Genomic DNA, 24835 nt, shown 5'->3' with positions numbered 1-24835 from the left:
AGGTTATGTTTGTATGGGAAAGGTGAAAGAATTTTGCAGATGTTATTACAGTTCCTAATCAGTTGACCTTGAATTAATCAAAATGATATCCTAGGTGGGCCTGACCTGATCAAGTGAAACCTTTAAAAGAGGGTCCAAGCCTTCCCTGCAAAGAGAGGCTGAAGAGGAAGAGAAGCTCTCCTGCTGGGTCTTGAAGAAGCAAGCTGCCAGGAGTTCTGCATCTGCAGGGAAATGAATTCTGCCAACAACCCCATGAGCCTGGAAGGATCCTGAGCCCAGAAGAGACCTCACCCCAGCCAACACCTTACTTGCAGCCTTGTGAGACCCTGAGCAGAGGGTCCAGCGAAGCTGTGCCTAGATACTTGCCCCACAGAAACTGAGAGGTAATAAACGCGTGTTGTTTGGAGCCATCAAATTTACGGTCATTTGTTATGCGGTGATAGCAAACCAACACACATGGCTGGTAATGAACTCAGGGCCTCCAGGCCGCCAACCCAGTAGACTTGCCCCAACATCCACACTGTGGCCATATTTCAACCCCATATGTGGACTCCTCCCTAATATTTGCAATCTAAACATCAAATATAAGCTTACTTTTAAGTAGCTTTTATCCTACCATTTTCTTATCCCAAAATATATTCTTAGACTGAAACCTACATCTTGATTTGGCTATTACTGTGAAAATTATTTAAGAGCTTTCTTATAATACAAAAAAAAAATACCTTTTCCTTTTCCATTTCAAAGGTCTACGAACAGCAACATACTTGACACCAATATGAAATTTTCTTGTTAAGCCCATAAAAATCAGTACCTTATGAGAAAAGTCGTACCTTTACAAACACCTGACTAAATATTTCATAAATGCAACATACAGCAAATTCCTCCAGTAGATTCACTGGATTTACAACCATCAAACTATATTAAACTTACAATATCAAGATTTATCACCTATTAAATGGAGTCTCGTTTTAGTAATATCTCGCATTTGATCCCAAAGGATCTCAAATACCTTCGACCCTTCACCAGGGCACTCCACTGTAATTCACAACGAGGTAATCAAAACCCTCATTGTAATGCCGCCCCTGCCATGTTTGGGAATTAGCTCACCTATCAAGGAAAGGTAGCCAGATCTGGGAGAGAAGGCAGCGGCTGCTTTACAGAGTGCAGAAATGGCACCAAGATCCAGACCACGGGGGAAAACCCACAGAGAACCAGAGATGAAGAGTCAGAGGGTCCTAGCAGGCCTCTGCCCCAGCGGTTTTCAAACATTAGTTTTTGGCAATAGATAAAACTGGAATGGCTCAGGCTGAGGTAGAAAGAAGAGAGGCCCCAGCCCTATACCACCCCCCTCTTCCGACCCCATCAGCCCTCTGCGGCACACAGTGGGAGACCCTGTCTCCACTCCGGTGGTCCCTCACCTTGGCTACATATTAGGATCATCTGGGCAACTTTTTTAAAAAATGCAGATGCCCGGGCCTCACCCCAGAGATTCTGATTTCGTTGTGATTCTAACTCACATTCACTGGTCTGGCTGAGGCCCCATCTTATGTTTGAAGAACCTGAAACTCTTGCGAGGGGAAGAGATTTGCTTAAGAAAGTACAGGTTTAAAACTATAACCCAGAAAGATATAGCCTGCTCTCAGAATGTTTGCAGGGATGTCATTATCCATGTTGAAATTGTAAATCTGAGTTAAAATGTGTGAGTTAATTTTGAAGATTTATAGTGATCGCTTAACTCAAATAATTCCTCAAAAACGTTCAGGGCTTATGATACAGGCAAATAACACAACCCAAGTCTTAGGAATCTCCCTGGACCCAACACCAAAGAATAACACAGTCTGTTGAAGAGACTGCAAATGTCCACGGCACCACGGACCAACGACCACTACAATGGGACATTCTGTAAGAACTTCTACTCATCCCTCAAAACCCAGCTCAACTATCACCCCTTCAGGAAATGTTCTCTTAATCCTCCAGCCTTCTTCTTCCATGTGCTGGTCAGTTCTTTATTGGAGGGGACACTGGATTTAAATTATTCAGTTATATGCAATTGTCCGTACCATAATTGGAGCCTTGAATGCAGGGTGTGTTTTTTTCACTTTTCAGGGATGTCTTCAGCACCCCTGCCTATCTTTACTCATCTGTAAAATGGGAATGATGGTAGTATGGGCTTTTATATGAAATACAGGGAAAGTGCTTAGAACAGAAAGCACTCAATCGATGTCATCTATCATTATTATTTAAACTTGGCCACACCACTCCACTTGTCACTCGAATACACTACCCTGTTCTACTATCTTCCTAACAAGTAGCATTCTCTAAAATGATCAGATTTCTTTGATTAAGATCTGTCCCCCCTCCACCACACTCCCACCCTGCTGGCAGGTAAGCCTCCATGAACGTGATGGACTAGTCTCTCTGACTGAATCCCATTGACCCCAGAAGGCCTGACCACTCGAGTGGCTGCTGAATCGGTACTCAGGATGAATGCACAGATGATGTGCTGAGCAAAAGAGCAAGCACATGACCTTGGTTTCTAGGAATTGACGGTCTTCACCAGCGATGATTCAAATCTCTATTATTTCTGCATTCACAACTTAAATCTTCATGGCTTTGAGTATTATCGACCGTTAGTAAACCCTGCGGGCAAGCTCCTTCACTGTACAGAGACAGGCCGAGGGAGGCGAATGACCCGGCTAGAGGGGCAGACAGAGGGCTGCCCTACGGTGCAGGCTCCGGGGCCCCCGCTGACTGGCTCCTTTCAGCCTCCTTGGTACAGGAGGGTTATACCAAGGAGGCTTAAAGTCGGACAGCCCCAGAGGCATGTCTGGGACTCAGGAATTCCAGATGCCTAGAAATGCTCAGACCACCAGTTGACAGTACCTCCCCTTCGTCAACAAAATTGGTTTTAGGGACTTTAGTTCTGGAAAGCCTAGATTTTCTATCTATAAACATAACCTCAAGTTGGAATTCTGCCTTGTTCAGAGGACTGATTCAGCCCTTTATTCCAAAATAGGTAAATATAAGTAAAAATAACTAACCACTAACAAAACCCAAAGTGGCCTTACGGCTCTAAAAGAACTTAAAGCTCAAATACACTTTCCCATAAAAGCAACTTCTGTCCCACCGTGTCTGCCCGCATTTGAGCCTGGGCTCTCAATGGGAGAAAACTAAGAGCGCGACGCCCCGTCGCGTGCAAAGCCACGGCTGTCGTCCCCTTTGTCTTTGCAAAACGGCGTGTGAACTGTGGCTGGACCCATTTAACACGCTGGCCCACTGGGACCCGGCGGCACAAGCCAGCACAAAGTTCAGCGCTGTGACGATCGAGCGCTCCCGCCTCCTCAAGAACCACCACACTCACCGAGGTCAGCTTCATGTCGAACGCTTAGTAGCTGCTCGATAAATACATTCTGGACTGAGGAATATCCATGTGTTTGTTACAGCCCGTCTCATTCCCAAAAGGATCTGTGGCAAGAACACAACAACCGTGACTGCACAGATGCTGTAACAGGATAGGATGGAGAGTCAGGGAATGAGGGCAAGGGGAAATGAGACACTGCTAACACAAACACAGGGTTTTATTCCCAGAAAGGAACTGTCCGTTGATCTGGCTGTGGCCTGTCTTCCCACGAGGATCCACGAGGATGTAACAGTTCTTCATGTCATTCACTGCTCTGTCCCCAGTGCCTAGAAGAGTACCTGCACACAGAAGGTGCTTAATAATACTTCAGCGAATAGATGCACTGGGGGTCTGCTAGGAATCTGGCTCCGAGTTGCCTAGTACTCAAAGCAGAAAGGGAAAAGATTGGCTACGACATTCAGTGTCCATTCCAACCAAATCTTCAGGAAAAGAACAGGCTCTTCTAGACATTTCTCCCCTGGGTCTTGAACTCTATATGTATTAGCTGTCAGCGTGACCAGGAAACCCACCCTTCACCCAAGACTGTGACACAATACTCAGGAGGGACCCACGTCCCATTCCACTGGGTGAAAACATTGTAGAAGGCAGGGACTTTCCCTGCTCTCTCCTCTGCTGACACCCCCGCCCTTTCCCTCCAGATCCTGCACTTGATCCGTGTCCTGAAGATTCAGTAACGTCCTCAGACAGCAGAGAGAGGAGGGCATGGCCCTGAGCTGAGACCAGCGTCGACTGAGGTGCTCCTGCAGGCCAGCGGCATCTGGGACCGGAACGTGTAGTGGTGGCTAGGACACGGTCCTTTGCATCCCACAGCTCAGACACGAGGAGAGATGGTGACGATGGGTGAGAGGTGCTGTGAGAAGGGGAAGGGCCTGCAGGGGGACCCAGAGGACGGGCGCGGGCTGAGGGTGTCCCGGGGGGCTGGGCGCCCCTATGTCTGCGAGGAAGGGTGATGTTGGACGAGCAAGGAGGTGGAGGATGGCCAGGAGAGCTTCAGGCAGCGTCAACGGCACACAGAACGGCCTTCCTGAAAGCTACAGACGTGGGGTTATTGGCAAGACAACGTCCATCACCTCGAGATGGGTCCCGGGGTCTGCATCCTGCTCTGGGACTGTCAGGGGCCAGCCCCTGGACGTGAAAACTTGTTTTGACATAAAACACACATTTCAATAGCTTTACTTCACCACTGCTAGCCACAAGCCAAGTTTAGTCGGGACCACAGGACTAGACTCACCCACCGTGGGTGGGAGCCAGAGCGGCCCAGTGATTGGAAAACCTTAGGGTTCCCTTCCAGCCCACTAACCGCAGGGACGGCTGGTCACCTTCACATGTGACCTCGGACCCGCTGGCTGGCAGACCAGTCAGGCTGGGTTCCCGGGCCCTATCAGAGATGTGGTTCACCAAATGCCAGGATGCCCTTGGTAGGGCATGTCTTCAAGTGTGTTGCTCAGGACGCTGGTCCCATAAGATCTATTGTGAGGTGTCTGTGGTCTAATAAGTTTGGGAAATGCAGCCCTTATCAAGCCCCAATGTACTTTGGCATAATAAAGGACCTGAGAAGTCCTGCAAAGAATGCTGCTCAATTTTGTTTAACCCATGATCGTCCAAACAGTTAATCATGGGACCTTTTTTTGCCCTATCACATCTATTAACATCCCTGCAAGTCTCCATCTCAAAGGCAGATGCAGGCACTGAAGGAAAGAGGGGAGGGGTAGGGAGTCTTACAAATGAAAGAGAATGTTCTAAACAAAAAAGCAGGGAGCACTCAATGATAATAAGCAGCTCACTGAAAGTTATTTCCTAAAACAGTTAGAAAAATGTTTCAAGATACGAATAGCACTCTAGTAGCAGTACTTGGTCATCTAACAACTTCCTACAAGTCGCAGTTACGGACACACCACCCATCACCCTCTGCCCCCAACCAAGAAACACTAGAGGAGGTTCCCAAGATCAGAAAACACCCCATTCACGTTGCAGGGTGACAATGCACTGCGGGCTGTGCTTGTGCATGTGTGTGTTTGTGTGTGTGTGTAAAAGCCCCAGCTTCACTCAGCTTTTCACTCCTATTACAATGGCACCTGACAGCATAACAGCAGTGGCTTGACTCAGCGAAAGGGGCTTTCCTTTTTCCTCCAAATAGAGTGAATGCAAAAGCAGGAAGGAAAAAGCACAGAGGCTCAAGGAAACTCTTGCTTCTTGTTGGACGGGGCAGAGCGTTACTAACATGGGATGCCAACAGCTTCTCTGACCGAGACTGGCCTCCTGCATGCAGCCCTTCAATGGCCAGTGGGCATGTCCCCAGTTTATCAGGCTAATGTAAGTCAGGTAACAGAGTAATGATAGGTTCTAACCCTGGCTTTCTAATGAAGACGACCACGAGTCTTTTCCTCGTTTGAAAAAATGAGCTACTAGGATGACATACAAAACAAAGAAACAAATAAATCTCGCAATTGCTGCCGATGTTGGTCATGAGTCGTCACCTTCTGGGATTCTTCACAACACCAAACATCTATAACATATACATACACTCACATATTCTAACTCCACCTTTATCTCAAATGATCCACACAGAGAATTACTGAACGATGGTTAAACACTTGTTTCGATTTAGGCAGGTATGGGTTCGTGGCCCAGCCCTCTTACTATGATCTCGGGCAAGTTACTTCGCTTCTCTCTGCCTCACTTTTCCCATCTGTAAAGTGGGCACTGTAGTGACAACTGGCATTTATTACGGGCTCATGTGTGGGTACTGTGCCCAGCACTTTTTACGTGAACTCCACTGAACCCGAATGACTCCGTCCTCATTGTAAAGGCAAGGACGTGACGCTGAGTGGTGAATAACTCGCCTGAAGTCACACAGTGCTGGAAACCAGGTGGCCTGACTCCAGTTCTCAATTTGAATCTCTGTGCTCTACTTCCCTCCAAAAGCAGCTGTTTCCATAATCGTGGTAGGAGTAAATGGCATAAAACGTGTAAAACATTTAGTACAGAGCGGGCACCTATCACACAATAAATCAACATCATTCAATAAATCTTAGGTCCACCGGTCCTTATCTGAAATCCTGGAGGCCAATGTGTTTTGCAACTCAGAATTTTTCAAGAGAGAATTTTGGAGAGTAAAAGGCAACCCACAGAATGGGAGAATACATTTGCAAATCATAAATCTGATAAAGATTTAATATCCAGAATATATAAAGAACTCCTAAAACTCAACAACAAAACCAACCCAATTCGAAAACGTGCAAACGACTTGAATAGACATTTCTCCAAAGATCTATAAATGGCCAATAAGTACATGAAAAGGTGCTCAACATCACTAATCATCAGGGAAATGCAAATCAAAACTACAAGATACCACCTCACACCCATGAGGATAGCTACTATCAAAAAAACAAAATAGGGGTCGACCCGGTGGTGTAGTGGTTAAGTTCGTGTGCTCTGCTTCGGCGGTCCAGGATTTGCAGGTTCTTATCCTGGGCGCGGACCCATGCACCACTTATCGAGCCATGCTGTGGTGGTGTCCACATATAAAGTAGAGGAAGATGGGCACAGATGTTAGCTCAGGGCCAATCTTCCTGACCCCAACAAATAAACAACAAGTGTTGGTGAGGATGCGGAGAAATTGGAACACTTGTGCATTGCTGGCAAGAATATCAAACGATGCAGTGCTATGGAAAAAAGCATGGCAGCTTCCCAAACAATTAAACATAGAATTACCATATGATCTAGCAGTTCCACGCCTGGACATACATACTAAAGAATGAAAGCAGGGACTCAAACAGACGTGCGTACACCAGTGTTCGCAGCAGCACTGTTCACAAGGCCAAAGGTGGAAGCTACGCAAACATCCACTGGCAGATGAATAGACTTAAAAAACGTGGTAGATACACACAACAGAACACTATTCAGCCTTAAAAAGGAAATTCTGACACATGCTACAACGTGGACGGACCATGAAGACATCATGCTACGCCAAAGGACAAATACTGTCTGATTCCGCTGATACAAAGTACCTAGAATAGTCCAATTCATAGAGACATAAAGTGAAATGATGGATGCCAGGGCCTGGGGGAAGGAGGGGCGAGGAGTTAGTATTTAACGGGTACAGAGTTTCAGTTTGGGATGAAGAACAAGGAAATGGATAGTGGTGATGGGTACACAACCATGTGAATGTACTTAGGGCCACTAAACTGTACACTTAAAAATGGGTAAGCGGTAAGTTTTATGTATAATTTATCACAAATAGAAAAAAGAAACAAAAAGGTCTCAGTGTTGTTCCCACGTGGCCTTGCAGACAGGATGGAGAGCGTGCTCCCCACCTGCACATGCACCACGGGTGCAGCCCCTCGCTCCTCGCGTCCTACAAGGACCACAACTCAGCTCTCCACTGAGCCAGCTGTGAACGGCATCCAGCATTCCGTCTAGAACGTGCATTATGCTTACGGATCTGCAGCAAGAAAAACAATTCTCTTCCGTCTGGATTCTCTTCACGCACATCACGGCTGCAAACCGATATGCTTGGCCAGGCTGTGTTCTCAACTGCTGGCCACGGGAGGGCAAGGTCACGGTGGCAGGAGGGAGCTGTGGCATGAAGGCTTGCCCTCAACCCTCCAGTGAATTCTGGGCAGCAACACCTACACACACAAGCACGTAGCACTTAACCAAATTCCTCAGGATTAAAATACACATACGTTTTTCCCCTTTCATTCAGAGAAGTCAGAAGGAGGGAAAAGGAAGGGATTAATTTAAACTCTTATAAAGGAAAACTAAAATTTTTTCTTGTTTTAAGAAACTTACTCTCAACCGCCTTGTCCCTACAGGCAAGTCCTTCCTAGTAGCGCTTAGTTTACTGAGTTACAAAAAGGTTGGGTCAAGGCTTGAAATAATAGAATTCTTTCTTAACCAACAATATTGGAAGCGTGTCCTAAAAACCCGGAAGCTGAAATTCTGTCCACTTGATTTCAGAGTAACCAAATTCACTTAAGGAATGTGTCAAACGTGTCAGAAATAATCCAGGACCTGGAACACATCTGTCAATGTGGCAGAATTTCAGAAAAACACACTGGTATTATTTAAATCTTGAAAAGAAAAAGACAATTGTTACTATTTAACTCTACAAGTAGACGTGAGGCAGAACTTGGTAAACAAAATTTTATCCTATTAAAACATGCATTTTTACATGACCATGGAATTAATACATTTTAAAGATCATTTCTGCTACAGCTATTTAAGTGTTATCGCCCACTTGAACTGAATCAAAACGAGAAAAGAAAACGACAGGACACAAAGTGAACAGACCATAACTTTATTGGAGAATTACTCGGCTACAATTATTACAAAAAAAATGACGAAAGGTAACTGTGACCCATAAGGTGCAGACTGCAAATTTCTGCAGCATGATAACTGAGTGAATGAATGGCATCACGTTCCTAAAGCAGCTGCAGCGAGTGACGGCAAACATCTTATTGCCAATCCAACTAGATGTGTTAGTTTTACTTGATTTTAGTCATTTTCCTTCACTCTATTTACAGCAGAAAAGCCAGAAATTTTACTTCCTGTTCACCTCGGCATTTTTGCTACACAACCTGCTGCTGCGGTGAACTCTGAGTGCACCTACAAAATTAAACTGTCTGTGGTTGCTTCCAAATAACAATGGGCTAGGAAAAAAACAATGAATGATTCAAACATATTTACAAGTCAGTTTCGAAAGACCATTTTCACTGCTAGTGGAAAATACAACGGTCTCAACGCAGATCCCCTAGGTATTGCTACTGGCGTCTCCAACAACTTTTAAAACCATTTTAATATTCTTGGTCTTAAGCATATCTTAAAAACTTTTCATGTACAATATAAAATAAAGAAATTTATTTGGAAATAATTAAGTTCCTGAAAAGTAATCAGTGGTTGAAAAAATATACCTATTTAAATGTAATTAAAATAACCATATAGGTAATAAACGTTACAGGAGTTTCTCTTCCGCAGATAACACAAACTGATCAAGGATTCTAACGTGATTTCAGAGGCAAGCTGAATAAAGATATCAAGGTTTCGGTTTGGTGGCTTAAATTTTGTGTGAAGCATTAGATGCCCCAACAGAGCAAGACACCAAGTTTTAAATCAATGGGGTTCAGCCTGACTACGGTGGGTCTGGATCTTGACCACCCTCTGCTCTCTGCAGTCGCCATCTGACCTCAGGGGACGACTGGAAGGCTGAGCAGCTGTGCTTACAAACTGAACCAGCAGAAGCGAAGCACCCTCAAGTCTCCTGCTATCCGGGCAGGGTAATCTGAATGTTTCTGAGGGCAAGCTATTATGAAGAAAGTAAAAATATCAGTATTTTAAAATATAATTACAGGAGTGTTAAAGGTCATTCGAAATTTAATCATTTCACATAATGTAAAAAAAAAAAGAAAGAAAAAACTGTAACAAACATTTTTAAAACATAATTAAGAGTTCAGTTAACAAATCTTTGTCATACTTTCACAAACAGTAAAAATGCCACAGACAAAAATGACCTATTTAAGTTGTGCAAGTATATGACACATTGCAGGCATTATAATTATCTTTTCCAAATTCGGTAAATCCAAACAGCAGCGAGGCCAAACCACATTTTTTCCTCTCAGTTAAGCATCTTTTCCTTGAAATGAGGTAAAGCACGGTACCAAGGGCAATGCTTATCTGTGCTACATGAACAGAACAGAGGGGAGAAAGCTATTACAAACGCAGCATAGTCAGGACTGCTGAAAGTATATTATAAAAGAAATTAAGAACATTTAACAATGAAGGCTCAAACCAACTGACCTCCACACAACCATGGTAAGGAATTTCCGTAGTTGCTTTTTCAAGACACGTTCATCAGTCCATCACACGTGTGCTCGGGCACAAGCCCACCTCCCACTAGTACAGGTTTTCCATATTACATTCGGTCTCACATTGCAATCACAGGAACAAAAGGTGACATACACGGTCGGAAAGTGGGGCAACATAGAGTGATTTTTTTCCTTAATTAATGGATGCAAAACATTTCAACAAGCTAAACTGGGGAAAACTTTACAGCATTAAAAGTCAGCAGCACAAAAGCGTTCATAACCATTTCATATGTCTAACTCATAGTTTTTATTTTTTAACTTAGTAACCAGGGGATCAGAGAATGCTTCAAAGCGTGAGTCACAAATTAAAATCAGCTATTTTTCTCCAGCAACAAAAAGTGAAATAGCTAAAGTTTGCTGTTGATAAACATTTTGAATGGTAGCAGGAAATTTGAACCCCTGAGAATGTTATGACCTAATCATACCCAAGTCTGAACTTTTTAGTATTAACAAAAAATACTCTTCTTACGGTTACAAAATATATTGAGGCATTTTTCTCCCAACGGGAACTGTAACTGTGAAACAATCTGATTTTGGTGCCAGGAGCAAGAGAATCCCTTAACACTGGGACGAGTGCATTAGACCCAAGGCAAAGCCCTCAGCCCCTGGCATCAGGTAGTTTATAAATCATCAAGAGATCTGTGACACAACTTCATCACACATCACCCTCACGGGTAAAATTCACATCCAGCCTTACTGGTTAATTGTACATGTTTACCATTCTATAATTCAAGAATTGCTTGGTTTTAACTTGCCAAGAGATCTTACACTGAGGTTTTTTAAAAAACCAAATAGAAATCTAAGGTTCCAAATCAGAATTAAATACTTTAAAAACGAGTCCACCCAAATTAATTTGCTCAAAAACCCATTTAATAATTTAAATCTTGATTTCAGTTTAAGATTGGAGACAACAGATCATGTTGGAGAAGCTTCACGGCCCCTCACTCAGCCCCGGGGAAGCGGAGCTGCCAGCTTTCTGTGTGCACACATGCAGAGGTGTCTCCCTGGGGTGAGTGGTGCAGAAAGAGCAAGAAGCACAGTATTCAATCGCAATTTGAAACAGAAATGCAGCATCACATGAAGCATCAAGTTCAGAATGATGTGCTGGAAAATATTAGACACCTCTGCTCAGCCTTCTTAAACTTCAAGCATAATTAATGGGGCAAATTGCAGCAAACCTCTACTGGTATGTTGGTGGGAGTGCAAGACTGACCCACAGCTTTTAAAAAGGTAAATTAAGAGGTATTATAGTTACAGTGCAAAAAAAAAAATTAAAATTTCAAGCATATACATAAACATAGCACCAAACAGGGGAAAAACATGCATGCAAAAGAAAAGAAGAACTGAGGTATTTAAGTGAAGAGTGCCCTACAAGTCTAATTAAAGAAACTTAGGCAAATGCCTAAAAACGTCTTTTTTTTCTTTTCCAAAGATGGAAATAATGAGCTAGTTTATCTAAATTAATGATCTAAATCACAGATGTATCAAAATTACGGCAGTTTGTGGCAGACGTTAACCTTCCATGGCATTAACAGCACAGCTTTGGTAGGTGAAATACGCATGCAACATCGTGAAAAGTACAGTAAGAAATTTACGTGAGAAGACTAAGGGTAAAGGTGCTCTGTTTTGCTTCTTTAAATAAGCAACCAATCAATTATAAAATCTGCAGCATATTTTAGGTGTGATATGTCTAAAGTTTATTTTGTTAGAGCAACAGCCTACAGGGCAAAATTATTTGCCACAAACAATTTCCATCAGTGGAACGACCTAGCAGGAGGTTGTTAGTAAAACTGGGTATTTAGCCAAAGATCATGTTTATTATGGTGTTTAAAAAAATCCATAGACTACATATTCTGGTTTTTAAAATGTCTTCAGTACACATATAACAGAAATCCTAATATAATCCTGTAATAAGTTAAGTCACAGCCATACTAGTGAGTTGTAAATATCACGCTGTCTCAACATCTAATGCATAATAACATGAAGGGAATGTAAAATAGTTTGTTCCAAAAAGATCAGAAATTAAAGAATATCCATGAGGATTTTACTTTTAAGGCAAGAACCTTTTTATGCAAGACTATGTGGCGTGAGAAAATTAAAATCTGATTTAACAACATGCCAGCCATTGTTAATTAAAAGTCTGTCCCTTACTATTAAGTGCAATAGCGACCAGGAAACATCATCTTACATGATCTAACATGGAAAGAAAAGACAACACGGGCACACTCCTCCTCTCACGAACCGCGTCATTCTACGGGGCTTATCAACTACGTGGGACGGTGCTACCGCAGGAACGGAGGCCTGTCAGTGTCGCTTAGTTCTCGGGACTGCTGGAGGTTAAGCTCCTTGGCCTCCTAATACTAAGCCAAGCTGACAGAAATTAAACTAAAAAACAGAAACAAAAAACAAAAAAAAACTGTCAGTGATTATTCTGACCACTTGCTAAACGCCATCATTAAAGCACTCGTGATTTAAACGAAGCAGAAGTGAGGAAAGACAAGATTGTGTTTGCGCAAAAAACTAAAACTACCATTAGTTCCAAAGTTTTTATACATATGTTAAATGTTTTATTCTGTAATCTAGCTTTTTATCAAACAAACTTTAAATTCTGCCTTCAATTCATTCCACTCAGTATCAACTTTAAATCATCCCTTTCAATTTAAATATTTTCCACCTTAATTCTGCTTTTTTTTCTTTAATTTTAAAAAGGGGTTTCAGCTGTTGGGAACCTGAGGTTGATTGGCTTTGAGGCTTCGTAGGGCTCTTCTTGCGGCTGCAGATTTGGCAATCCTGTAACTTCGGCCAACACCTTTAAATTTCCCCTTTCCTACCACTTCCACGGTGACTCTGACCTTGCCGTCATAAGTTCTCTCAGCCGGGCTGTAAAAGGGCCAAACAGCTTGAATGAGACGTCAGAAGTATTTATTATCATTGTCAATCAGCGCTGAGTGTGCACTCTCAGGCTGAGAGCCTCACGCACAAGCCGACAGCACACAAAGGAAATGTGCACTACAGCCCACAGACAGGGCTGCCGTTTCTCCCTTAATTCAGCATGCTTCATAAATAAAAGAGAGAAGTCAATCAGACTACAAATGGAAACTGCTAAGAGCACGCCCCAGTGTAAATATTTTTCAGAATCCTTCATTTATGGCAACTTTGAGAACTTTTCACCCCTTGTTTTTAAGTAAGTTAACTTTTTTCCATGCACAATTTTGCTTACCTAAATTTGGCAGTTTCTGGTTCCATTTCAAGCAATTCTCGCACAGGGGAACGGGGCACATTAGCAGAAAATTTTTCTGTAATCAAAATGAAAGAATAATGTGAATAATATCCTTGAAGCTGTTTTTAATTTTGCTTTTGCTTCTTTCAAAGGGGAGCCCACAGTACCTATTAGCGGCCGCATCATAGGATAGTACACCTGCCAAACCATCTCCAGGGACATCCCACTATCCATGTAAATGGCACCAGCAAGCGACTCAAAAATATCCCCCATGGCCTTTGGAACTTCAATATCCTCTTCTTTCTCTTCATCCTCCTCAGATCTCCTAAGCTAGTACAGAGAGAAAAGGGACTCGTAAGCAAAAAGGCCACTTCTAAAGGCAGTCCACAGAGGTGTGTCTCTTTTCTTGGATACGATTTTATTATATCTTTAACAAGGATAACAATATCAACGATTTATGGCATGCTTACTACATCATAATAGGTTCTTCACACACATTATCTTATCTAAAAAAAGAAAAAAGTTTTCTCAGACTTCTCAAAAAAATCCCCTCCCATTTAGTATGTCTATATTCAGCACAGGAAAAAAATTACTTCTAAATAAAAACAAAAACAACTTTTAACATAAAATTAGAAAACAGTCAATGAATGTATACACAAACTTCAAATTCACCTGTAGTCAAAGAACTGCACATTAAAACAGGTCTACTCTCGGCGGCGTGGCGAGGAGGAGGCAGAGTACTAATCACAACGCTGACAAGCGTGCATGCGGCTTTGGGGAGCAGAGGGGCAATTTCCGTGTCATTGTTTGGCAGGGAAATTCTACTTGGAAGGTATGTTCCTCCAAGCTCCCTTTTTATTAAACCACTTATAAATGTATACTATAAGAGAGTACTTGCCACAGACTAGGTATTCAAATTAACAGAATAAAAACTTACACATGTATCAAGTGCCTTTTTAAAGTTCATAATTCTCTGATGCAGCAATTCCATCTTAACAACTTTATCTTGAGGTAAGTGGATATATAAGCATATTCACCATATCCATGCTTATTAAAAGCTCTAACTAAAAACAACTCACATATCAAGCCACAAATGACTGTTCAATACACTACATTATAGCCATATACTGACTAGTGTCTCCTACTGAAAGTCCTAATGCCAGTCAATAGACGGAAAGTCGTCCACAACACATTAAGTGGAAAGAACAGGTTATAGTATACCATGCAGAATATAATTCCATTTTATATTCTATGTATGCTTATGTCTCTATACATTAACAATAAAACATCACCAAATGGTAATTTTGGTTATTTCTGAGGTGGTATATTTGCATAATTTAATTTTCTTTTGGCTTATTTGTATCTTCTAAAATAAACACAACCTATGAAAGAGAAGGGCAGATAGTAATTTTTAAACAGACTGTTTAGCCATACAAAGCTCTACATAACACATTTATAAAGCTGACTTCTGGAAAAACAAGACACTTATTGTTCCTATACCATGGTTTTGAGGTCTCAAGTTTAATTCTCTCTTTTTACAGATAGTAAGTTAGAAGAGCCAGACCAGGACATTCCAATCAGTTTTTGTAACTTCTATACATGTGTTTATATAAACAAAAGGATGAACAAAACTAAGAGAACCAGTATGTCCCACTGTCATCAAAAGAGAACTTAAACCTAATTTTGGCTAATTCTTCAAATTCTAACCTTAAATATTTCTAACGAATGAGAGTAGGAATCATAATGAACACACAGGAGATGGTCCTAATTCCTCAGACCATCCATCCCAGAGGAGGGCACGGGTGAGAGTGCAGGGGAGGATGCTGCCTCCTGAGATCCCCTCAGCACATCTTCTGTGCAGCTCACAGTCTCAGACACTCTGCCCTGTGGCCAACCTCAAAGCCCAGACTCTTAATTTCTCTCACAGAAAGTCAAGGAAATGTACTACTTCCCAAAAACGGTTTGGCGCCATTAAAAAAGGGAAGGTACAAATTAAAGAAAAAACAATTAAAACCATTACTAGAGTTATAATTAAATTCCTTGACTCCTTATAAGAAATCTACAAAAACAGGAGAAAGGAATCAGAAGGGGAAGAATAAGGAATGAGAGTGCTCTCCTGGGCACACAGGTATGCAGATAGGTGTTTGTGAAGGCTCAGAGGAGACTGGAAAGATCTAAGCAATGTCTTTTCCTACAAAACTTCAAAACAGTTCACAAACACATTAGAACTAGCTCCATCATCAAAGAACCTTTGGCTGAACCTACAGCAGAAGCCTCTCAAATTCCAATGGTTAAAAATTTAGAAGTTTGGTTTTTAAATGAGATTTTCCCATTTCAAGTAGAAGCAGTATATTCGTGATGCTTATCTGAGATACTGGCAAATATTTCTGATCCATTTTAAAAAGACAGACAGACAGACAGAATGAAACATGCTGAGCTTTCACCAGGGTTAAAGCCACTCTAGGGGCGGGGGGCGGACTCGCACTTCTCTGGCACGCCTGGACACTGGAAGCCCGAATCAAGGCCTGGGAACAGGACGATAACGGAGCGCCACGGGCTCCTCTATGCACTGGAAGGACCACACCAACCACAGCGTGGGCAGTCGAGTTTAAAAGGCCAGCCTGAAGACCACAACTCAGTAACAGTCCTCCCCAGAGAGGGACTGCGTGCTGGGCACCACAGCCCTGGCCTTCAGCTGTCTCTCGGGACAGCTGTGCAGCCAGGACTCTGAGACTATGGAGCACCTGGTTGGATGGCTTTTTTTTTTTTTTTTTTTTTGTGAGGAAGATCAGCCCTGAGCTAACATCCGTGCTAATCCTCCTCTTTTTGCTGAGGAAGACCAGCTCTGAGCTAACATCTATTGCCAATTCTCCTCCTTTTTTCCCCCAAAGCCCCAGTAGATAGTTGTATGTCATAGCTGCACATCCCTCTAGTTGCTGTATGTGGGACGCGGCCTCAGCATGGCCGGAGAAGCGGTGCGTCAGTGCGCACCTGGGATCCGAACCCGGGCCACCACCAGCGGAGCGTGTGCACTCAACCGATAAGCCACGGGGCCGGCTCTGGATGGCTTATTTCAAACAGGGAATTCAACACGCTTTCAAAGGGCACCAACCTCAGAATCCATTCCCTGCATTTCATTCTTCTCCAGCTGGAACTGCACGAAGTCGTCGATGACGTGGAAGAGCTCGGGCGACACCGCCTTGAAGTACTTGTGGTAGTCGTACTTGACCGCCAACGACGCGAAGATGGTGTTGTTGACTAGCGCAGAGCGCAGGTCGGTCAGGACCCCCGGGGAGTGCTGCCGCGGGTCTTCGTAAAGGTGCTTGGTTATGAGGTAGTCCAAAATCGCATCTCCCAGGAATTCTAGGCGCTGGTAACAATCTGAGGGAGGATCCCAAGTGGAGCCATAAGTTTGGGCAAAAACACTTACACGATTTCCACAGAATAACTGATCCCAGACCCACTTTAGAGAGTTTATTGGGGTTAATTTTCACATATATTCTTCCATGACAAAATTATTTTTCATATCATACTTACTGAAGTCTATGGAAATTAAATTTTAATGGCAAATTAAACACATTTCTGATACATAAATTGGGGTCATAAAATCTTTAAGTGGCCCAAAGACTAACGGTTGTTAAGAAAACAAGATTTCCCAGGCAATGTCATTATCACTGAACCTTTCCCTTGGGCACTGCGCTGGCCAGGCAGGTGCTGGGCATTATTCTGAAGTCCCCATCACACGTCCTCCCTTCGGCAAAGCCAGACCCTCACACACTCCCACCCACTCCACCCTGTGCTGCCATCATTGCCCTTCGTCTCACCCACGCTCTGGAGTGCGTGTAAGTGATGCTATGCCCTGCCACTCCTGGGTTATATTTGCTACACAAGATGACAGTTAGTACAAGAAGACCCTTTTCTCAGCTCGAATCAGAAGTGCTGAATTTGAAATAAATCAAGAGATTGAGAAAGAAGAGCTGTGGAAGTGAGCAAAGACCTAAGGCAAAACGGCCGACTGTCAGAACGTGCAGTGGCTGTGCTATCCGCACCTCTGCGTTCTCACATGACTACACAGAGGAGAGGGACAGGGACAGAAGTGACTTGTCCCAGCAACCCCAGTGCGTTAAGAGGCAGGGGCGGAGACAGGCTGGAGCCCAGGTCTCGTCCCAGCAGGGTGCAGCAGACACCACGCTTCCTTTCTCTCCACAAAGACAAACAGGTTTGAGTTTCACCTGAGTCTTTCCAGTCCAGTGTCAAATAATTTTTCACTTTTTGGTTTTACTTTTTTCTGATCATCTTAACCTACACCGTTTTTCTTATACAAACTTGATACTTTGCTTTGCTATTCTGGATTTGAGCACTGATTACTCTGATAGAGAAGACCACATATTGACCTGAGCTGTGCTTCACAAGCTGAGGCTGATTTGCGTTTAGGCCTCTAGTCTCCCTCCTCATCTAATAGTTTGGGAGCCTATTAAACCAAGGGGGGAAAAAACAGGAGCCCAATGCAGAGAAGATGACAGCAGAGCCACAGTAAGGGCAATGAAACCTTCCATGAAGCAGTTTCTTTTAATCTATTCATCTTTAGATTTAAAAAGACCTTAAGAGAGGGGCCTTTTTGTTCAGGAAGAACAATCAAGGATGTGGAAATACATCCAGAATTTACGAATAGATCAAGAACCAAAAGCAGCACTGAACGGGCATCAGAAAGATAGTGGGGTAGGATAAAACGGGAAAAACACACCAAAATAACTAAGGCTCAAATTTCTCTAATTACGCAGCATATAAACTGACACATACGCAGGGACGTAAGACAGCTATACTCCCAACTATCAAAGCGCAGGAGCATGCATGCTCCCAAAAAGACGAGAAAAATCAAGCTTCTTTCATTTTCATTTGCTTCCTCCCCCCACCATGCATATTAAGCACTAACTCCGTACATGCATAGATCATTTTTTTCACAAGGCCAAAATAATGCGATTAACACAAGGCCTCACTTTCAGAGAAACGAAGTTTGGTCTGGGGCTCCTTACCAGTAATGGTATTGTAGTGGTAGGAGGCATGTGTAAAAGCCTGAAGAAGGTAAGCCTTATTCTTGAATCTGTAGTTGATTTTCTTTTCAAAATTTTCAAAACCCGATATAAGGTGATTCAGTGTTTTATCTGCATCTGGATGATCAAACATACATCTCGGTGGAATCTTCAAACAACCATATTCCAAGTCTTTCAAGACAGGAGAGCGTGAGCTGGCTACGGAGGCAGCAGCACAGCCCCCAGAAAGGTTCTTTTGTCGGCTGTGGAAATTCTCCCCAGTCGGGCACATGGCCTCTTCCCGCTCAGCGCTTTTACTCAGCGGGAGCACCTTCAGCCCCAAGGAGCAGAGGAAAAGCTGCGCAGCCCTCTCGCCACAGCTGGTCAAATAGCAGCCCAGCAGGGCTTCCACACAGTCGGCGATGCTTTTGTCAGCAATACACTGCTCAGTGTGCAAGTCGTAAGAAATGGACTGTTTCCCCGCGTCAACACCACAGTTTTCTTCTGAGGGATTCCAGAACCCCACCACAAAGTCATCCTCTTCAACAGCTTTGCTAGGATCCAGATAGCACATTGCATCCCAAGAGCTATAGTCAAAATCCTCAAAATCTGATGAAAATGGCATACTACCTAAGGAGGATTTTTTGGGCATTTTCCATTCATATGCAGAATCAGTGGTTGAAAAAGGAGAAAGAGAAATTTTCTTTACAAAAGCTCCTGATCCCATTAACATGTTATCTATAAACTTGATATGTTCCTGATCGTACTCCAGGAAGTCATCCTCATAATCGGCGTCCTCCTTTGGAGCCCTCCACATCAGGTCCTCCTCCTCCTCATCATCCTCCTCAAAGTCCTCGTCCAGTTTGCCATTAGCCAACATGCAGTCTTTTGTCTGAAACCAGGGGGAATGGGTAAGGAGGGGAGACATAGCTGCTGTTTTTAAAAGGGTTTGAAACTCAATAAAAGCAAGGGTTATGGATAATTTCAAATGACAACCACAAATACTAAAAGGCAACTTTAAAATCATGGCCATTTGTTTTCAATTAACATAAAATAAGTTATTTAATCATATAAACAAAATAAAACATGTTCTTTGAATGTTCATTCTCTAAGTTATAAAATGACCTCTATCCAGTACGAAGCTTTAAGCTAAGGATTTTGTACACGGATATAAAGTTAAAATTAATGTCCACAAGCCAAAACTTCAGCTAAGAATTCTAACTCCGGCAGGATACACAATGAAAGTACTCATACGCCGATCAGACAGAGAGCTTCAATTTTGCTGACAAAGTTTTAAAATGTTTTCAAATTAATAAAATTAAATTCCAGATGTAGAAAAAGCATAATCTTTGCCATGAAGAGTATAACATGAAAACTGATAAAATTATTTTAAAAATCTTTATAATATTAAAAATGTACAAGAGGGTTTTATGAAAAAGTTTTTGTATCCCTATTGCCACTTCTAAGTACATTTGCTACAATGTGAAACTAAACTGCTTTGCTTGAAAACTAAAAGTGATCACTGAACTAAGCTACGAATTTGAGAAATTTTGCTCTTCTCCTCTACTGAGCTACAGTAATGAGGGTAACAGATTATAGCATAACTGACAAAAATAGAAGAAAATTTAGACTAACATGAAACACAACAATCCAATTCCTGTCAGAAGCTCTTTGCTAATTCCAGTTTCTTTGGCAAAAGCTTATTTGTGAATGACAACCTTCATAATGGGCTGGATTCAGTAACGATGTAACTTTTTTGCTAGAAAGATGCCCCATTTCTGTTGTGCAATAACAACAACAAGTTTTTACCTCGAGGGGAAAGGCAGGAGGGTGTGCTTCAATTTTGATAGTGTCAACTTTCCAGAGTATTTTGACAAAAATTTTTCAAACTTTCTGTCAAGCATTTTTTAAATCCTGCAAATATTTCATTTTAAGCCAGACTCAAAGAGATACAGCATATTTGTTTGAAAAGAAATACGAGCAGCGAGCCAAACCATATATCAACAACTACATACCTTTACATTTTTTTTATAAAAAAAGTTTATAAAATTTTTTCAAGAAAAAGGAAAGAACACCAAAAGAAACTACAGCGGCAGGCCTCTAGGAACTATTTCCCGTTAAAACCTTATATTTTTCTAAGGTAACATGAGATATTTTTGACTATTGTTTGGTCTTTAAGAAAAAAAGGCCAAATTGCAATTAAAAAAAATCAAAATGAATAATTTTTTTAACTAAAAAAATCCTTATATATCTTTAGTAAGATGATACCATAAGCTAAAACTGGCAGAGCTCAAAAAAACAAAGGAGTGGCTTTTATCAAAAATAAGCTGTGTGATGATCTTGGGCAAAGTTCTTCAATACATCTGCATTTCAGTTTCCTTATCTGCAAAATAGTGGGATTCCACCTCACTAAATGGTTTCCAAGAGCCCTTCAAGCTCTTTAAAGAAAACACCAGCATGAAACTCTTCTCTTATAGTTCAAGGCAACTTTCTACCTGAGTTATTACCACCTTCGACATTCGTGTGCAAAGGGTTCCCTTAAACCTATTTGCTGAGGAGGGAGGCGGGCAGAACAGGAATGCAACAAGCATGTGCTTTCCAGTATCATGTAAGGACCTATTTCAATTTATTAAGTGAAAATATGAACGGTATTTTTAACGTATTCCAAGAACCAAAATGCCAGGTCACCTAAAATGTTAAGGAAAATAAAATAAAAATTTTGTGTTGTATCTTGAAAAAATTTTTTTAAATCAAAAGGACATGCCAATGTCACCTCCCGCTAAAAAATTTTTGTAAAGAGCCAATTATATTATGAAACAGTATTTACAAGACAGGATAATTGTTACTGGAATATTTTTCATAGAAATGCAATATTTTCTCTAAGTTTTCAAAATCTACACATTTTCCTCTAAGGCTCTACCTATTTCTAAATTAATAACAAAATGTAATTTTTCTAACCTAACTTGCATTAAAATATTCTCTTAATGCTTTTCCAGACAAGTTTAATTTCTGGAATAAGTCAAATATTGAATGAGTTAAAAACATACTCCATAAATAGGTAAAAATCAAAATAGAGCCACAGAGCATGCTACCTGGAAATACTAAGTCAGATATGTAGGATATACATGTCAGATAGAAGACAGGAAGAAAATGCATATTTAGAAAATATAACCTGTGAAAGAAACGGTAGTCTCATTGTTGGCCTAAAGCAAAAATGAAGTAAGAACTATCCAGTTTATCATCAATACAAAATAAATGTCCGAGAAATGAAACTGTCTGAGACGCCTGTAACTTGGGCAGAGGCACCAAGTCCTTCCCAGCCACCCACAGCTGGACCGACTGCTTTCACAGCTCCGAGGCCTCCGAGGTGCCCTCTGGCGGCCTTCAAGACAAGACAAAACGAAGCAGCTGTAGCTAATAATCTGGAGTCTTCTAAAGTCAATGGCAAGATTTAAACTATTTCTAGAAAACTGCAACCTTTATGTATGATTTTTTGTTTTTACGTCACAAGAAGAGAAACAGTCCTAAGTGCAAAAACCCTGAGCTGCAAAAGCAAGATTTTATTGCAATTATTTCATAGACAGCCTAGAGATCAGAGTTCATTGGAAAGTCACTTCACTGACCAGAGCTAAGGATCTATGATAATTTAATACACAATTTATCATAATAGTAATACATAATAGTAATGTGAAATGTTATGGGATTTTGCTTTTTTCTTTTCTGGGTCACATCATCAGACACTTTTCAGCCTCTGGGAAAGGAAGATAATAGAAATCGTCCTCTATCAAAATTACAACACTGTTTCTAAATTCAATGAAAAGACAGTCTATTTAGAGGAATTAATTCAACATATCAAATATCTACTCTATTTTAAACACACCAGGGAAAAGAAACAAAAAATTAATAGAACAAAACTGTCCCCACCTCACCAAAAAATAAATCCTTCCAGGTACCAAAAACTTACCATTTCCTCTTTTTCCCATTTCTCTGTGTTACTTTTGTCTTGATTTACTACATAACCAGGAGGAAGCCAATTCACAGGGGGGTCAAATATCGACACCACCATGCGGCTGGGCAGGCCCTTCTTCTTTCCAAGCCGATAGAGATTACAGTTGCTGACCTTCAGCAGAAAAAACTTTCAATGAGACACTTGTCCGTAAATGATTACCGCAGAAAGTCACACATGGCACAGTAACGTAGTCTCAGCTAAATGTTCTTCACATGACTATAACTGGGCATCAAGGATAAGACTGTATAGCTTTTCTACCTATTCACAACAGGAAATATTAAATTCCCATGTATTCTATATCCTTTAGTCTAGTTAGATGAATATTTCTGAATATAAAATGCAGGTCAGAAAAACTGATGTACATACATACGTAAATTCCTTATAAAGTCAGAAAAAACAGTTCAAACAATTTCAAACTTTTGAAAGCACAATCTGATAATATAAAGTGCAAATTGCTAACTGGGGCTATCAGAATAGAAGAGAAAATAATGCATATAAAAAGTCCAAGGTGTCACAATACTCTCCATGAAATAAAAGGGGAGAATGCCATAAACTAAAGTGACAATTGGCACTGAACAGAGCTAAAATAATTTTACATTCTAGAATCTAAGCCACAAATATGATTTCAATTGTAATGTTTTCTCAAACATTATTCCTTTGTTTTGGATGGCATTTTAAGATATTTTTGTTCAACCCTTTTAAAGCAGAGCAAAAGGTAATAAAGAACAACTCCATGTTTATTCACATCAATAAGATAGCTTTACTGTCTACTCTCTGGTCTGTTTTTCCTAAAGCTTCCATCTCTTCCCTAATTCACTCAAATCATTGCACATCTGTCTAGTTTTTACTCGGAAACTAGGGTCTAGAACTATCAATCTCATCTTTATCTCCTAAAGACTGGGTTCCCTTGTATTTAAGCACCTCATGAGCCCTTTGTCCACATACTCAGTATCACTGAATGAGCACCCACCCTGGGAGAGGCACCGCCCGGGCACCCCAGAGAACAGAGTCAGCCAGACCGAGGAGCAGTCTCTGCTGACCACACAGCGGGGGGGACAGGAGTCCACACAGGACACTCCCGGTGCGCTAAGTGCTCTCCCACACGCCTGACACCTAGCAGCTTAAGTCAACGCTAGTTTCCGTTTCCATACTCTGAGAACACAACATCACAAATGCCAACAAGAAGATGAAATGCAACAGGGACTTGAAAGGGATGGAGATCACACTCAAAGTCGACAGAAATGGTCGGCAGGATGGAAAACGAAAAGAAGTAAGTAAGGACCCCTGTGAGGCACAAGGGAGGACAGGCAGAAGTCAACAAGGAGAAACGGGGGCGAGCACTCCGAGGGAAGGAACGCAGCGCGGGGGTGGACACTGAGTCCGAAGGAAGAACAGCAAGTGGCTTAAGCTGGTGAGGGCACAAGACGCACGTCGGTGTGAGCAGTGAAGGGCCTCCCACACAGGCTGAGCGGCTGATAACGACGTCGGCCGGAAACAGAGGGGCAGAGCTTTCTGAGCAGACGAATGGACGAATTTTCAAAATATAAAATAATTTCTTTCTTACCTAATAGACAATACCATTACTTTATACTCATTTTTAGCCTGATATTTTCTTCCTGCAACCAGCCCTTAGAAATCTCATTTGTTCTCAGAGCTTCAACTATCACACTTAGAAGACTACTCCCTCAAACTGTATCTAAGTCCTAAATTTTCAATTATCTGAACATTTCACTTCAAAATCCATGAGGTCTAAAGACCCTAACCCTGACCTCCTTCATTTCTGTCTCCTCACCACCTGCACCGTCATAGCCCCAGCTTCCCAGTTTATACGGTTGTCATTACTGCATCTCCAGTCTCTCTTCCTCCAATCAGACTTCGAGGCAGCAGAGAAGACTGGGGAATGGTGTGGGCTCTAGCTTCAGACACACTCCTGACTAGGCGAGACTAGCTAGATGACCTTATACAAGCTAATGAAACTCTCCAGCCAAGAGCTTTCTCACCTGCAAAATGGGGACATGCTCTCTACTCTCAGGGGCTCACTGAGAAGATTACATGAGAGAAGGTCTGTAAAGGCTCAGTGTAGTGCCTGGTGTTACAAAGCAGTATCAGAGGCAGGTCAGCGTGGTGGTGAAGAGCCAGGCTGTCTGGGCTCTGCCACATACTTGCCCTGTGACCTCGGGCAAGTTAACCTCTCCTGCCTCAGTATCCTCATCTATAAAATGGGGATAGTAAAAGTATACATGAGTACAAATAAAATAATAAAATAAAAGACACAGAATTATAATGCGA

At 41.9% G+C, this 24835-nt stretch overlaps 1 protein-coding gene across 6 annotated transcripts in view; it reads right to left on the bottom strand.

The window, feature by feature from the left end:
* Positions 1-8707: 8707 nt before the first annotated feature.
* Positions 8708-24835, bottom strand: part of DICER1 (dicer 1, ribonuclease III) — a 68496-nt gene continuing 52368 nt past the window's right edge. For 5 of the 6 annotated variants that reach the window (XM_087447989.1, XM_087447986.1, XM_087447985.1 and 2 more), the window contains 6 exons: positions 22502-22657; positions 18541-19429; positions 16620-16888; positions 13675-13837; positions 13508-13583; positions 8708-13167 (listed from right to left, as the gene is read on the bottom strand). In XM_087447989.1, the coding sequence (XP_087304115.1) occupies positions 13002-13167; positions 13508-13583; positions 13675-13837; positions 16620-16888; positions 18541-19429; positions 22502-22657 (1719 nt within the window). In that variant the 3' untranslated portion in view covers positions 8708-13001. The remainder of the gene's footprint in view (positions 13168-13507; positions 13584-13674; positions 13838-16619; positions 16889-18540; positions 19430-22501; positions 22658-24835) is intronic. The other variant, XR_015556113.1, reaches the window with a different exon arrangement.

Source organism: Ceratotherium simum, chromosome 24, assembly GCF_057802395.1.
Source record: "Ceratotherium simum simum isolate JZ-2026a chromosome 24, ASM5780239v1, whole genome shotgun sequence".
Taxonomy (NCBI): Eukaryota; Metazoa; Chordata; class Mammalia; order Perissodactyla; family Rhinocerotidae; genus Ceratotherium; species Ceratotherium simum.
The sequence above is the reverse complement of the archived record's forward strand: the minus strand, read 5'-3'. Positions and strand labels throughout refer to the sequence as shown.